The sequence below is a fragment of the Cricetulus griseus genome, chromosome 2 (genome assembly GCF_003668045.3).
Source record: "Cricetulus griseus strain 17A/GY chromosome 2, alternate assembly CriGri-PICRH-1.0, whole genome shotgun sequence".
Classification (NCBI taxonomy): Eukaryota; Metazoa; Chordata; class Mammalia; order Rodentia; family Cricetidae; genus Cricetulus; species Cricetulus griseus.
In genome coordinates, this window is record NC_048595.1 from 278046187 (window position 1) to 278063047 (window position 16861).

At 40.1% G+C, this 16861-nt stretch overlaps 1 protein-coding gene across 1 annotated transcript in view; it reads left to right on the top strand.

Annotated features, from left to right (window-relative positions):
• Adgb (androglobin) overlaps positions 1-16861 on the top strand; it is a 122181-nt gene that overhangs the window by 78414 nt on the left and 26906 nt on the right. The window contains exons 27-29 of the mRNA XM_035438765.1: positions 719-903; positions 1528-1724; positions 3299-3414. Coding sequence (XP_035294656.1) covers positions 719-903; positions 1528-1724; positions 3299-3414 — 498 coding nt within the window. The remainder of the gene's footprint in view (positions 1-718; positions 904-1527; positions 1725-3298; positions 3415-16861) is intronic.

A 16861-nucleotide genomic window follows, 5' to 3' on the forward strand; every position in this document is an offset into this window, starting at 1 on the left:
TTAAATATATAAATGACATTCATAATCAGTCAACCAACAAATAGCCTTAGTTAACACCTTGTTCTTGCTTCTTCTATCATTTCCTTCTGGCTATAGTTAACCACTTTGAAAATCATGACAGTGACAGCTTTGTGATTGTGACATTTCATGGAGTGTTATGTAATGTTCAGTTATCAGTGACATCAAGATGTTTTTAGCTATTTTATGCCTGTCCAGTAGTCAATCACTTGACTACTCAGCCATTTACTTGGTTAAAGGCTGCTCCTTATTGGGCATCATCTTTGGTGCCCAGAAAAACAACTAATATTTTTTAGGTTTTATTATATTGAAGAGATGTTTTAAAGATACCATACATTCTGTTCATTGTAAAGTGGTATGATTGTAAGTGTGACATGTAGTAGTGGTCACATAACTGTCAAGGAAGGAGGCTTTTAGATCTATCCTATTTCATAAATGGCTTCTCATCATACTTAACAAAAAGAATCATTTCCTACTTGGAATTTTCTATTAATGGAAATATGCTATTGTTTTTCTTGACTGTAATTTGGGGTTCCTTTTTTAGAGTCTGTAGTCACTCTAATGTTTTAGCATGTCCATGGGCCTTACAAAGCTGCTTTACTTTCAGACAATCAAATGAGAAAATCTCACCATTTCCTTTATCAAGTTGAGGGACAGATCAGTGTGCTTTTTCATAAAAGCTCAACCTTTCTCACAATAGGTACTCCATTAAAGTGACAGTGGCACAGTTTATTACAATACAGGTCCGCACATCCAAGCCTGATGCCTTCATCAAGCTGCAGGTGCTGGAAAGCGAGGAGACCATGGTGAGCACTATGGGCAAAGGGCAAGCCATCATCCCTGCTTTCTACTTTCTGGGAAGTGAAAGAGCATTGAGCTCCCAGTGTAAGTACCTGCCCAGAGTGTGGACTGCATTCATGAACATATTCTTTTATTGCTGTGGCATTTAAAGTGTTTGATTTAAAATGGAAACCAAAACTTGGCATTTGACACCATACTTGACCCCAAAGATGCTACTATAATTATATGTCTAACTACACTCTGAAAACAAATAGATTGGTCATGACTTTCCTCTACTGACTACTTTGAGAAAATTTATTTCTTACACATGAGCCTACTTTTATTTTTAAAGATTTGTGTATGAATATGAGTGTTTGCTTACATGTATAAATGGCACCATACACATGACTGGTCCTACAGAAGCAAGAAGAAGGACTTGGATCTCCTGGAACAGGAGACCCTGGTGGTTTTAAGGTACCAGATGGATGCTGGGAACTAAACCAGGATCCTCTTCAGGAGTAGCATATGCTCTTAACTGGTGCATCACCTCTCCAGTCCCACATGAACGTTCTTAATAAATATCTCTAAGACTGGAAATTTTGAAAGGATCCATCTTAAAATAAGCATGTTCTTTTAAGTACACTGTATTCTGTAAGTGTATATGTAGCCTATTTAGTCAGTAATACCAATGCACATCAAATATACTAACAGAGTATTTCTCATTTTTAGCTAGCAAACAAATTCTCTTATCTCACACTTCACCTAAAAAAGAACAAGAAGCGATGACCAAGAAAAAATCCGCCCTATCAAGTCAGAAATCCTTTAAGGTCAGACCTGGAATCGTGGCAACAGAGGGTGTGCCTCTGATGGAAGAAGAAGCTATGAATGTTACAACTGTAGAAGAAAATTCTAGCACACCACAACAGGTACATTAACTGAAATAAAAGAGAATTATTTGGGGCTAGGAAGATGACTTAGTTGGTATAATGTACTTATGTAACTCCCAGCTGGGAGGCTGAGACAAACAGATCCTAGAGCCAGTTAAACTAGACAAAATGGAAAATTCTGGATTCAGTCTGTGTTAGAATGAGCTAGAATATGTTGGTAAGTTTTGGTTGATATTTTAGTTTGGTTAGTCAAAATAATGAATTTTGATTGCTGGACTTTGGGTGTTTTGATAGTTCTGCCTGGATGTTCAGTCTCAGGAATGAGTCAGAGGCCAAATAAGGGAATGAACATTGGTGGCTAGTTTTAGGAATGTAATCTAACAGTTTAGCAAGGGGGAGAAGGGTAAAAGGCAAAACCTGTTGGTGCCATGTTTGTCATGCTCAGATCTGCTAGAGTCCCTCGAAATTAACATAAAACTAGCCAGTGTAAAAAGTAACATTGATTTTTTGAAATATAGAGGTGAAACCACCAGTCAAAGGAGAAAAGGTAACGTATCTGAGGCTAGGGAATATTCTTGCCCTTCATCACAGCTAACACTATAAATAAAGGTGGGTTCCAGGTGTGCTGCAGATTTAAGTGAGAAATTTTAATCCATAAAAGTAATAACAGATTGGGCTGGAAAGATGGCTCAGAGGTTAAGAGCACCGTCTGCTCTTCCAGAGGTCCTGAGTTCAATTCCCAGCAACCACATGGTGGCTCAAAACCGTCCATTATGAGATTTGGTGTCCTCTTCTGGTGTGCAGATATACATGGAAGCAGAATGTTGTATTCATAATAAATAAATAAAATCTTTTAAAAAAATAATAACAGATGATGCAGGGGACTGGTTTATAATCTAAGTATAAAGCCAACAACTTTGGAAAAATACTCCCAACCTCTGAAATAATATAAGAAAAGATGGAAATATGACAGAAATGAGATTTTACTTTGTGCCAGTTGCGCTGATAAAACTAGAGATGTGGATGATGGATGCATTAGATGTAGATGATGGATGCATTGGCTGGCATTGAGAATGTTAAATGCATTTTTGCTGCATGTTGGAGGCTGTCTTAGTTACTTTTTCATTGCTGTGAAGAGACCATGACCAAGGCAACCTATAAAAGAAAGTGTTTAATTGGGGCTCGCTATACATTCAGAGTATGAGTCTATGACCATCATGGTGGGGAGCATGGCAGCAGGCAGGCAGGCAGGCAAGACGCTGGAGCAGTGGGTGAGAGCTAACATCTTATCTGCAAGTTGAAGGCCAAGTGACTGGGCCTGGCCTGGGGTTTTGAAACCTCAAGACTCACCCTCAAGGACACACCTCCTCCAACAAGCCACACCTCCTAATCCTTTCCAATACAGTTCTACCAACTTGGCACCAAACATTGAAACATGTGAACCAATGGGCCAATTCTTATTCAGACCAACACAGAAAGTCTCAGAAAACACATATCATTTAATTGTATGATGAATAAAATGACGCATTATAAGCTTGACCTAATACATCTTTCAATGTCTGTACTGTACAGATTCTTTGGGTTGTCCTGACTCACTGCCTTGCCTTTCACAGTGCTACAAGTACATCATACAGTGCTTGGTGATGTTTAACAGCTGGCCTCTCACTGAATCTCAGCTGATATTTGTTCAAGCACTAAAAGAGTTAGAGAAAATTGATATCAAAGGTATGTTACCCTAAATACTTTTAAAATGTTTATTTTATTTTATGTGTTTTGCTGGCATGTATATAAGTATACCATGTGCATGCCCAGTGCCTGTGGATGTCTAAAGAGGGCATTGGAACTCCTGAAGCTGGAGTTACAGGTGATGTGAGCATCCACGTGGGTGCTGGGAACACAGTGCTGGTCTTCTGCAATAGCAGTCAGCTGTTAATACTGAGCTATAACTCCAGTGGCACACTTTAAATATTGTTCATGCCACTTGTATTTTATGTGCTGAATACCAAGTGGATCACACAATTATAAAATGTTATTGCTCAGGGTCTATAGTCTCATATTTTTGTCATATTATGTTTCAATATTTTTCCAACTTTTTTATTTGAATTAGGAACAGGATTGTTTTACATGACAATCCCAGTTCCCTTCTCCGACCTGTCCTCCCCTACCGCACCTCCCCCAATAAAATCCTATCTATCACATATCCTTTCTGCTCCCTCTGGATGGTGAGGCCTTCCGTAGGGTGTCATCAGTGTCTATTGTATCCTTTCGGATAGCTTAGGCCCACCCTGTGTGTCTTGGCTCAGAGAGTATTCTATGTGGAATGGGCTCCCAAAGTCCATACCTATGTTAGGGATAAGTACTGAACTTCTACAGGAGGTCCCGTAGATTTCTGAGGTTTCCTCATTAGAAACCCATGTTCCTGGGGTCTGGATCAGTCCCATGCTGGTATCCCAGCTATCAGTCTGGGGAGCAAGAGTTCCCGGATATTCAGGTCAGCTGTTTCTGTGGGTTTCACCAGCCTGGTCTAGACCCCTGTGCTCTTCACTTGTCCTTCTCTGCATCTGGGTTCCAGTTCAGTTCAGTGATTAGTTGTGGGTGTCTGCTTCTATTTCCACCGGCTGGTGGATGGTTATAGGATGGCATATAAGTCAGTCATCAATCTCATAATCAGGGGAGGGCATTTAAGGTAGCCTCTCCTCCGTTGCTTAGATTGTTAGCTGGTGTCATCTTTGTAGATCTCCAGACATTTCCCTAGTGCCTGATTTCTCTGTAAACCAGAAATGTCTCCCTCTATTATGATATCTCCATTCTTGTTATCATCTATTCTTCCCCTGACTCAAACTTTCTGCTCCCTCATGTCCTCTGCATCCCTCTTCTTCTCCCCTCCTCATTCTCCTAGCTCCCTCCCTACTCTTCCAGTGCTCTCAATTTGCTCAGCAGATCTTGACCCTCTCCCCTTCTCCAGGGGACCATGTATGTTTCTCTTAGGGTCCTCCTTGTTTATTAGCTTCTTTGGCAGTGTGGATTGTAGGCAGGTAATCCTTACTCTTATGTCTAAAATCCGCATATGAGTGAGTACATACCATGTTTGTCTTTTTGTGAGTGGGTTATCTCGCTCACAATGGTTTCTTCTAGATCCATCCATTTTCCTGCAAATTTCAAGATTCCATTGTTGTTTTCTCCTGAGAAGTACTCCATTGTGTAAATTTTCTCTATCCATTATTCGGTTGAGGGGCATCTAGGCTGCTTCCAGTTTCTGGCTATTACAAATAGTGCTGCTATGAACATCGTTGAACAGATGTCCTTGTTGTATGAACGTGTTTCTTTTGGGTATATGCCTAAGAGTGGAACTGCTGGATCTTGTGGTACACTGAATCCCATTTTTTTGAGGAGTCGCAATACTGATATCCAAAGACGCACTACAAGTTGGTACTCCCACCAGCAGTGGAGAAGTGTTCCCCTTTCTCTACATCCTCTCCAACATGAACTGTCATTGTGTTTTTGATTTTGGCCATTCTGACAGGAGTAAGATGGTATCTCAGAGTTGTTTTGATTTGCATTTCCCTGATGGCTAAGGATGTTGAACACTTTCTTATGTGTCTTTCAGCCATTTTAGATTCCTCTATTGAGAATTGTCTATTTAGTTCTGTACCCCACTTTTTAATTGGATTGTTTGGTGTTTTGGAGACTAGCTTCTTGAGTTCATTGTATATTTTGGAGATCAGCCCTCTGTCACATGTGGGGTTGGTGAATATCTTTTCCATCTGTGGGCTGCCGTTTTGTCTTACTGACTGTCTCCTTTGCCTTACAGAAGCTTCTCAGTATCAGGAGGTCCCATTTATCAATTGTTGACCTCAGAGTCTGTGCTACTGGTGTAAAGTTCAGGAAGTGGTCTCCTGTACCATTTAATTCAAGGGTATTTCCCACTTTGTCTTCTAATAGGTTCAGTGTAGCTGGATTTATGTTGAGATCTTTGATCCATTTTTGACCTAAGTTTTTGCAAGGCGTTAGGCTTGGGTCTAACTGCAGTATTCTACATGTCTGCAACCAGTTATGCCAGCACCATTTGTTGAAGATGTTCTCTTTGTTCCTTCGTATAAATTTGGATTGTTTATCAAAAATCAGGTGTTCAGAGGTGTGTGTGTTAATATCAGAGTTTTCAACTCTATTCCATTGGTCTACCTGTCTATTTTTGTGCCAATACCAAACTGTTTTCAGGACTACAGCTCTGTAATAGAGCTTGAAGTCAGGGATGGTGATGCCTCCAGAAGTTCCTTTATTGTACAGGGATGTTTTGGCTATCCTGGGTCTTTTGTTTCTCCATATAAAGTTGAGAATTGTTCTTTCAAGGTCTGTGAAGAATTGTGTTGGGATTTTGATGGGGATTGCATTGAATCTGTAGATTGCTTTTGGCAAGATTGCCATTTTTACTATGTTGATCCTACCTATCCAAGAGCATGGGAGATCGTTTCATTTTCTGGTATCTTTCTGGTAAAGAAAGAAATTAAATTCTTATGGTACAGGTCTTTCACATTTTTGGTTAGTGTTACCCCAAGGTATTTTATGTTGTTTGTGGCAATTGTAAAGGGTGATGTTTCTCTGATTTCTTTCTCCACCGATGTGTCATCGGTATATAGTAGGGCTACAGATTTTCTTGAGTTAATCTTGTATCCTGCCACTTTGCTGAAGGTGTTTATCAGCTGTAGGAGTTCCCTGGTAGTTTTTCAAGTCACTAATGTAGACTATCATATCATCTGCAAATAGTGAGAGTTTGACTTCTTCCTTTCTGATTTGTATTCCCTTAATCTCCTTTTGTTGTCTTATTGCTCTATCTAGACTTCAAGGGCAATATTGAAGAGGTATGGAGAGAGTGGACAACCTTGTCTTGTGCCTGATTTTAGAGGAATTGGATCTTGTTTCTCTCCATTTAATTTGATGTTGGCTGTTGGCTTGTTGTATATTGCTTTTATTATGTTGAGTTATGTTCCTGTTATCCCTGATTTCTCCAAGACCTTTATCATGAAGCGGTGTTGGATTTTGTCAAAGGCTTTTTCAGCATCTAGTGAGATGATCATGTGGTTTTTTTCTTCAGTTTGTTTATATGGTGGATGACATTGATGGATTTTCATATGTTGAACCATCCTGCATCCCTGGGAAGAAGCCTACTTGATCTTGTTGCGTGATTTCTCTGATGTGTTCCTGTATTAGATTTGCCAGTATTTTATTGAGAATTTTTGCATCAATGTTGCAAAGGGATATTGGTCTGTAGTTCTCTTTCTTAGTTGTGTCTTTGTGTGGCTTGGGTATCAAGGTTATTGTATCCTCATAAAAAGAGTTTGGCAATGTCTCTTCTGCTTCTATTGTGTGGAACAATTCGAGGAGTATTGGTATTAGCACTTCTTTGAATTTGTAGTAGAATTTTGCAGTGAATCCATCTGGCCCCGGGCTTTGTTTGGTTGGGAGACTTTTGATGACTTCTTCTATTTCCTTAGAGGTTATAGGTCTGTTTAAGTTGCTTATCTGTTCTTGATTCAATTTTGGTAAGTGATAACTGTCCAGAAAATTGTCCATTTCCTTTAAATTTTCAAATTTTGTGGAGTACAGGTATTCAAAGTATGACCTGAAGATTCTCTGCATTTCTTCAGTGTCCGTTGTTATGTCCCCCTTTTCATTTCTGATTTTGTTAGTTTGCATGATCTCTCTCTGCCTTTTGGTTAGATTGGATAACGGTTTGTCTATCTTGTTGATTTTCTTGAAGAACCAACTCTTTGTTATGTTGATTCTTTGAATTGTTTTCTTTGTTTTGACTTTATTGATTTCTGCCCTGAGTTTGATTATTTCCTGGCGTCTGCTACTCTCGGGTGAATTTGCTTCCATTTTTTTCTAGAGCTTTCAGCTGTGATGTCAAATCTCTGGTGTTGCTATTCTCTAGTTTCTTCATGAGAGCACTTAGAGCTATGAATTTTCCTCTTAGTACTGCTTTCAAAATGTCTCATAAGTTTGGGTATGTTGTGTCAACATTTTCATTGAATTCTAGGAAGTCTTTAATTTCTTTCTTTATTTCTTCCTTGACCCAGGAATGGTGCAATTGCATGTTGTTCAATTTCTATGAGTTGGTAGGTTTTCTGCACTTTGATTTGTTTTTGATTTCTAACTTTAAAGCATGGTGGTCTGATAAGACACGGGATTATTCCAATTTTTTGTACCTGTTGAGGTTTGCTATGTTGCCGAGAATGTGGTCGATTTTTGAGAAGGTTCCATGTGATGCTGAAAAGAATGTATATTCTTTTGTGTTGGGTGCAGGCAGGTCTGAGGCACCCATTCTTCAGGTGGGTGAGAGCAGCACTGGCGCAGAGATGTCAGCGGACTCTGGGTTGCTTGGTCCTCAGAGGTTGGGTCTTCCTGTGTGCATACCCTTGGGCAGGAATTCCCAGGTTGGGCAGGCAGAAGTTGGGCCCAAGTTAGGGGCCGAAGCAGCTCACCTCTGCACTCTGTGGGGGCCAGGATTGCCTAGGGATCTCAGCAGAGTCAGGATCCCAGGGTCCTCAGGAACCTATTCAGTCTACCTGCAGATCCCAGGGCCTCTTTCAATATTTTTACTGAATAATTTATGGAAACTAAATATTGTATCTAACTAAAATATTCTATCATTGAGGCCTTGCATATTTATAAGGCCATGTTTTGTCTACTTAGCAAAACTTGTGAACCTTTCAAGAAATATAAGATTTTTTTTTATTAGTTCAAATTAGGAACAAACTTGTTTCACATGTCAATCCCTTCTCCCTCTCCATCCCCTAAACCTTGCCCCTCCTATCCTACCCCCGTACCCCCTCACCCCATCAACCCTCCACTCCCCAGGCAGGGTACGGCCCTCAACATCATCCTGGGCTGGGCCTAGGCCCTCCCCCATGTGTCCAGGCCAAGAGTGCATCCCTTCACATGGAATGGGCTCTCAAAATCCCTTCTTACACCAGGGAAAAATACTAATCAACTACCAGGGGCCTCCTAGAGTATAGAGGCCTCCTAATTGACATCCATGTTCAGGGGTTTGGATCAGTTCTGTACTGGCCTCCCAGACAGCATCTGGGTTGATATGTTCCCCCTTGTTCAGGCCAGCTGTTTCTGTGGGTTTCTCGAACCTGGTACTGACCCCTTCGATCTTCATTCCTCCCTCTCTGCAACTAAGTTCCAGAGTTCAGTTCAGTGTGTATCTGTGGATGTCTGTCTGTCTTCCATCAGCCACTGGATGAGGGCTCTAGGATGGTATAAAATGTACTCATTAATCTCATTTTAGGGGAAGGGCATTTAGATTATCCTCTCTACCATTGCCTGGATTGTCAGTTCGTGTCATCCTTGTAGATCTCTGGAAGTCTCCCTAGTGCCAGATCTCTCCTCAGACCTATAATGGCTCCCTCTAATATGGTATCTCTCATCCTGCTCTCTCAACTCTGTTCTTCCCCCAAGTCAATATTTCTGCTCCTCCATTTCCTCTTCTCCACTCCTCTTCTCCTGCTCTCATTCAGGCAGCTCCCTCTCCCCTACCCTCATGCTGCCAATTAAGTCAGGAGTTCATGCCACTTCCAATTTGTGGGGTTCATGCATTTATCCCCTAGAGTACTTCATGTTTCCTAATTTCTTTGGTGAAGAGGATTATAGGCTGGTAATCCTTTGCTCTATGTCTAAAATTCATGTATGAGTGAGTACATACCATGTTTGTCTTTTTGTGACTGGGTTACCTCACTCAGGATGGTTTCTTCTAGTTCCATCCATTTGCCTGCAAATTTCAAGATTCCATTGTTTTTTCTGCTGAGTAGTACTCCATTGTATAAATATACCACATTTTTTCTATCCATTCTTCAGTTGAGGGGCATCTAGGTTGCTTCCAGGTTCTGGCTATTACAAACAATGCTGCTATGAACATGGTTGAACATATGACCTTGTTGTATGAACGTGCATTATTTGGGTATATACCCAAGAGAGGAATTGCTGGATCTTGAGGTAGACTGATTCCCATTTTTCTGAGCAACCACCATACTGATTTCCAGAGTGGTCTTACAAGTTCACATTCCCACCAGCAAAGGAGTGTTCCTTTTTCTCCACATCCTCTCCAGCATAGATTGTCATTAGTATTTTTGATTTTAGCCATTCTGACAGGTGTGAGGTGGTATCTCAGAGTTGTTTTGAGTTGCATTTCTCTGATGAACAAGGATTTTGAACACTTTCTTAAGTGTCTTTCAGCCATTTCAGATTCCTCTGTTGAGAATTCTCTATTTACTTCTGCACTCCACTTTTTAATTTCATTGTTTGGTGTTTCGGTGGCTAGCTTCTTGAGTTCATTTTGTATTTTGGAAATCAGCCCTCTGTCAGATGTGGGGTTGCTGAAGATCTTTTCCCAATCTGTGGGCTGGTGTTTTGTCTTACCCACTGTGTCCTTTGCCTTACAGAAGCTTCTCAGTTTCAGGAGGTCCCATTTAGTAATTGCAGATCTCAATTTCTGTGCTACTGGTGTAATGTTCAGGAAGCAGTTTCCTGTGTCTATTCATTCATTCAAGAGCATCTCACACTTTCTCTTCTAGAAGATTAAGTGAGGCTGGATTTATAGTGAGATCTTCGATCCATTTGCACTTAAGTTTTGTTCATGGTGACAGATACGGATCTATCTGCAATCTTTGTCATGTCCGAATCCAGTTGTGCCAGCACCATTTGTTCAAGATGCTATCTTTCTTCCATTGTATAGATTTAGCATCTTTGTCAAAAATAAGGTGTTCATAGGTGTGTGGGTTAATATCGGGGTTTTCAATTCAATTCCATTTGTCTATCTATCTATTTTTGTGCCAATACCAAGCTATTTTCAGAACTATGACTCTATAATAGAGCTTGAAGTCAGGGATGGTGATGTCTCCAGAAGATCCTTTATTATATAGAGTTGTTTTGGCTATTCTGCGTCTTTTGTTTTTCCATATATAGTTGAGTATTTTTCTTTCAATGTCTGTGAAGAACTGTGTTGGGATTTTGATGGGGATTGCGTTGAATCTGTAGATTATTTTTGGCAAGATTGCCATTTTTACTATGTTGATTCTACCCATCCAAGAGCATAGGAGACCTTTCCATTTTCTGGTATCTTCTTTAATTTCTTTCTTTAAGTACTCAAATTTCTTACTGTACAGGTCTTTCACTTTTTTGGTTAGTGTTACCCCAAGATATTTTATGTTGCTTGTGGATATTGTGAAGTATGATGTTTCTCTGATTTCTTTCTCATTGCATTTATCATCTATGTAAAGTATGGCTACTGATATTTTGAGTTAATTTTGTATCCTGCTACTTTGCTGAAGTTGTTTATCAGCTGTAGGAGTTCCCTGGTAGACTTTTTCAGGTCACTTATGTAGACTATCATATCATCTGCAAACAGTGAAAGTTTGACTTCTTCCTTTCCACTTTGTATCCCTTTGATCTACTTTTCTTGTCTTATTGCTCTAGCTAGAACTTCAAGTACAATATTGAAGAGATACGGAGAGAGTGGACAACCTTGTCTTGTGCCTGATTTTAGAGGAATCACTTTGAGTTTCTCTCCATTTATTTTGATGTTGGCTGTTGGTTTGGTGTATATTGCGTTTATCATGTTTAGATATGTTCCTGTTATTCCTGTTCTGTCCAAGATCTTTATCATGAAGGGATGTTGGATTTTGTCAAAGGTTTTTCAGCATCTAGTGAGATGATCATGTGGTTTTTCTTTTTCAGTTTGTTATGTGGTGGATTACATTGATGGATTTTTGTATGTTGAACCATCCTTGCATCCCTGGGATGAAGCCTACTTGATCATGGTGATTTTTCTGATGTGTTCTTGGATTAGATTCACCAATATTTTGTTGAGTATTTTTGCATCTATGTTCATGAGGAATATTGGTCTGTAGTCCTCTATTTTAGTTGTATCTTTGTGTGGCTTGTGTATCAAACTGATTGTAGCTTCGTAAAAAGAGTTTGACAATATCCCTTCTGCTTCTACTGTGTGGAACAACTTGTGCATTACTGGTATTAGCTCTTGTTTGAATTTCTGGTAGAATTCTGCAGTGAAGCCATCTGGCTTGGGCTTTTTTTTGGTTGGAAGGCCTTTGATGACTGCTTCTATTTCATTGGGGGTTATAGGTCGATTTAAACTGCTTATCTCATCTTAGCTTAATTTTGGTAAGTGATATTTATACAGGAAACTATCCATTTCCTTTAGATTTTCAAATTTTATGGAGTACAGGTTTTCAAAGTAGGACCTGATCATTCTCTGGATTTCCTCAGTGTCCGTTGTTATACCCCCCTTTTCTTTTTTTTTTTTGCAAAATGCATTTTTTTATTAAATTGTTAATATTTTCACATGTACTTTCCCTCTCCCTCTCCCTCCCCCACCCCCATTCCTTCTCCCCCACCTCCAACCTACCCCCACCCCATCCACCCGCCACTCCCCAGGCAGGGTAGGGCCCCCAACCAGGGCTCCACCAAGTCCACCAAATCTTCCTGTGCTGGGCCTAGGCCCCTCCCCATGTGTTCAGAGACAGAGCGAATCCCTTCAAGTGGGATGGGCTCTCGAAGTCCCTCCCACCCACCAGGGCAAAACGCCAGTCCACCTCCAGAGGCTCCCAGGAGTGCAGGGGCCTCCCCATTGGCATCCATGATCAGGGGGCTGGATTAGTCCTGTACTGGCCTCCCAAAGAGCATCTGGGGTCGATATGCTTTCCCTTTTTCAGGCCAACTGTTTCTGTGGGTTTCTCCAACCAGGTACAGACCCCTTTGTTCTTCATTCCTCCCTCTCTTCAACTAAGTTCCAGATTTCAGCTCAGTGTATTTCTGTGGATGTCTGTCTCTGCTCTCATCAGCCACTGGATGAGGATTCTAGGATAGCATAAAGAGTAGTCATCAATCTCATTCTAGGGGAAGGGTTTCTAGGCCATCCTCTCTTCCACTGCCCAGACTGTCAGATCATGTCATCCTTATATGTCTCTGGAGATCTTCCTAGTTCCAGATCTCTTCTCGGACCTATAGTGGCTCCCTCTGATATGGTATCTCTCATCCTGCTCTCTCTCCTCTATTCTTCCCCCAACTCAATATATCTGCTCCTCCATTTCTTCTCCTCTACTCTTCATCTTGTGCTCTTATTGTGGCAGCACCCACTCCCCTACCCTCATGCTCTCAATTAGCTCGGGAGTTCATGCCACTTCCCATTCCTGGGGTCCATTTATCCCTTAGAGTCATTCATGATTTCTAGTTTCCTTGGGGTAGAGGATTATAGGCTGGTAAACCTTTGCTCTATGTCTAAAAATCATATATGAGTGAGTACATACCATGTTTGTCTTTTTGTGATTGGGTTACCTCACTCAGGATGGTTTCTTCTAGTTCCATCCATTTGCCTGCGAATTTCAAGATTCCATTGCTTTTTTCTGCTGAGTAGTACTCCATTGTATAAATGTACCACATTTTCTCTTTCCATTCTTCAGTTGAGGGGCATCTAGGTTGCTTCCAGGTTCTGGCTATTACAAACAATGCTGCTATGAACATGGTTGAACATATGTCCTTGTTGTATGGACATGCAGTATTTGGGTATATACCCAAGAGAGGAATGGCTGGATCTTGAGGTAGATTGATTCCCATTTTTCTGAGCAACCGCCATACTGATTTCCAAAGTGGTCTTACAAGTTCACACTCCCACCAGCAATGGAGGAGTGTTCCTTCTTCTCCACAACCTCTCCAGCATAGGTTGTCATTGGTATTTTTGATTTTAGCCATTCTGACAGGTGTGAGGTGGTATCTCAGAGTTGTTTTGAGTTGCATTTCTCTGATGGCCAAGGATTTTGAGCACTTTCTTAAGTGTCTTTCAGCCATTTCAGATTCCTCTGTTGAAAAATCTCTGTTTAGTTCTGCACCCCACTTTTTAATTTCATTGTATGGTGTTTTGGTGGCTAGCTTCTTGAGCTCCTTGTATATTTTGGAAATCAGTCCTCTGTCAGATGTGGGGCTGGTGAAGATCTTTTCCCATTCTGTGGGTGGTCGTTTTGTCTTACTGACTGTGTCCTTTGCCTTACAGAAGCTTCTCAGTTTCAGGAGGTCCCATTTATTAATTGCAGACCTCAGTGTCTGTGTTTCTGGCGTGATGTTCAGGAATCTTTCTCCTGTGCCAATTTGTTCAAGGATTGTTCCCACTTTCTCTTCTAAAAGATTCAGTGTGGCTGGGTTTATGGAGAGATCTTTGATCCATTTGCACTTAAGTTTCGTGCATGGTGACAGGTATGGATCTATCTGCAATTTTCTGCATGTCCGAATCCAATTGTGCCAGCACCATTTGTTGAAGATGCTATCTTTTTTCCATTGTATGGATTTAGCACCTTTGTCAAAAATAAGGTGTTCGTAGGTGCGTGGGTTAATATCTGGGTCTTCAATTCGATTCCATTGGTCAATCTGTCTATTCTTGTGCCAATACCAAGCTGTTTTCAGAACTATGGCTCTATAGTAGACCTTGAAGTCAGGGATGGTGATGCCTCCAGAGGATCTTTTATTGTAAAGAGTTGTTTTGGCTATCCTGGGTTTTTTATTTTTCCATATAAAGTTGAGTATTGTTCTTTCAATGTCTGTGAAAAACTGTGTTGGGATTTTGATGGGGATTGCATTAAATCTGTAGATTGCTTTTGGTAGAATTGCCATTTTTACTATGTTAATTCTGCCTATCCAAGAGCACGGGAGATCTTTCCACTTTCTGGTATCTTCTTTAATTTCTTTCTTTAAAGTCTCAAAGTTCTTATTGTACAGGTCTTTCACTTTTTTGGTTAGTGTTACCCCCAGATATTTAATGTTGCTTGTGGATATTGTGAAAGGTGATGTTTCCATGATTTCTTTCTCATTGAGTTTATCATCTGTATACAGTAGGGCTACAGATTTATTTGAGTTAATTTTGTATCCTGCTACCTTGCTGAAGGTGTTTATCAGCTGTAGGAGTTTCCTGGTAGAGTTTTTCGGGTCACTTATGTAGACTATCATGTCATCTGCAAATAGTGAAAGTTTGACTTCGTCCTTTCCAATTTGTATCCCTTTGATCCCCTGTTCTTGTCTTATTGCTCTAGCTAGAACTTCAAGTACAATATTGAAGAGGTATGGAGAGAGTGGACATCCTTGTCTTGTTCCTGATTTTAGAGGAAAAGCTTTGAGTTTCTCTCCATTTAGTTTGATGTTGGCTATTGGTTTGGTGTATATCGCGTTTATCATGTTTAGATATGTTCCTGTTATTCCTGTTCTCTCCAAGATCTTTATCATGAAGGGATGTTGGATTTTGTCAAAGGCCTTTTCAGCATCTAGTGAGATGATCATGTGGTTTTTCTTTTTCAGTTTGTTTATATGGTGGATTACATTGATGGTTTTTCGTATATTGAACCATCCTTGCATCCCTGGGATGAAGCCCACTTGATTGTGGTGGATGATTTTTCTGATATGTTCTTGGATTCGATTAGCCAATATTTTATTGAGTATTTTAGCATCAATGTTCATGAGGGATATTGGTCTGTAGTTCTCTTTCTTAGTCTTATCTTTGTGTGGCTTGGGTATCAAAGTGATTGTAGCCTCGTAGAAAGAGTTTGGCAATATCCCATCTGCTTCTATTGTGTGGAACAGTTTGAGGAGTATTGGTATCAGCTCTTGTTTGAATTTCTGGTAGAATTCTGCAGTGAAGCCATCTGGTCCTGGGCTTTTTTTGGTTGGGAGGCTTTTGATGACTGCTTCTATTTCATTAGGGGTTATGGGTCGATTTAAATTGTTTATCTGATCTTGATTTAATTTTGGTAAGTGATATTTATCCAGGAAACTGTCCATTTCCATTAGATTTTCGAATTTTGTGGAGTACAGATTTTCAAAGTAGGACCTGAATATTCTCTGGATTTCCACAGTGTCCGTTGTTATATCCCCCTTTTCATTTCTGATTTTGTTAATTGGCATGCGCTCTCTCTGCCTTTTGGTTAGTTTGGATAGAGGTTTGTCTATCTTGTTGATCTTCTCAAAGAACCAACTCTTTGTTTCATTGATTCTTTGTAATGTTTTCCTAGTTTCTACTTTATTGATTTCAGCCCTCAGTTTGATTATTTCCTGGCATCTACTACTCCTTGGTGAGTTTGCTTCTTTTTGTTCTAAAGCTTTCGATTGTTCTGACAATTCTCTCATGTGACTACTCTCCAGTTTCTTCATATGAGCACTTAGTGCTATGAACTTTCCTCTTAGCACTGCTTTCAAAGTGTCCCATAAATTTGGGTATGTTGTGTCTACATTCTCATTAAATTCTAGGAAGTCTTTAATTTCTTCTTTTATTTTTCCCTCACCCAGGAATGGTGTAATTGGGTGTTATTCAATTTCCATGTGTTTGTAGGTTTTCTGCAATTTGTATTTGCTGTTGAATTCCAGCTTTAAAGCATGGTGATCTGATAAGATACAGGGTTTTTTTCAATTCTTTTGTTATCTGTGGAGGTTTGCTTTGCTGCCAACTATGTGGCCAATTTTAGAGAAGGTGCCATGTGGTGCTGAGAAGAAGGTATATTTTTGTGTTTGGATGAATGTTCTATAGACATCTTTTAAACCCAGTTGGGTCATAACTTCTGTTAGATCCTTTGTTTCTTTGTTAAGATTCTGTCTGCTGGTCTTGTCTAGCAGTGAAAGTGGCGTGTTGAAGTCTCCTACTATAAGTGTGTGTGTGTGACTTTATGTATAGTTTGAGCTTTAGTAATGTCTCTTTTACAAATGTAGGCGCCTTCGTATTTGGGGCATAGATGTTCAGGATTGAGACTTCATCTTGATGGACTTTTCCTGTGATGAGTTTGAAATGTACTTCTTTATCTCTTTTGGTTGATTTTAGTTTGAAGTCTAATTTGTTAGATATTAGGATTGCTATACCAGGTTGTTTCTTGGGCCCATTTGATTGGAAAATCTTTTCCCAACCCTTTACTCTGATGTAATGCCTGTCTTTGAAGTTGAGGTGTGTTTCTTATATACAGCACAAGGATGGATTCTGTCTTCGTATATATTCTGTTATCCTGTATCATTTTATGGGCAGGTTAAGACCAATGACATTGAGGGATATTAGTGTCCATTGATTGTTTGTTCTTGTTTGTTTAGGATTTATTGTTGGTGATGTCATTGTGTTTCGATTTCGCCCTCCTGTT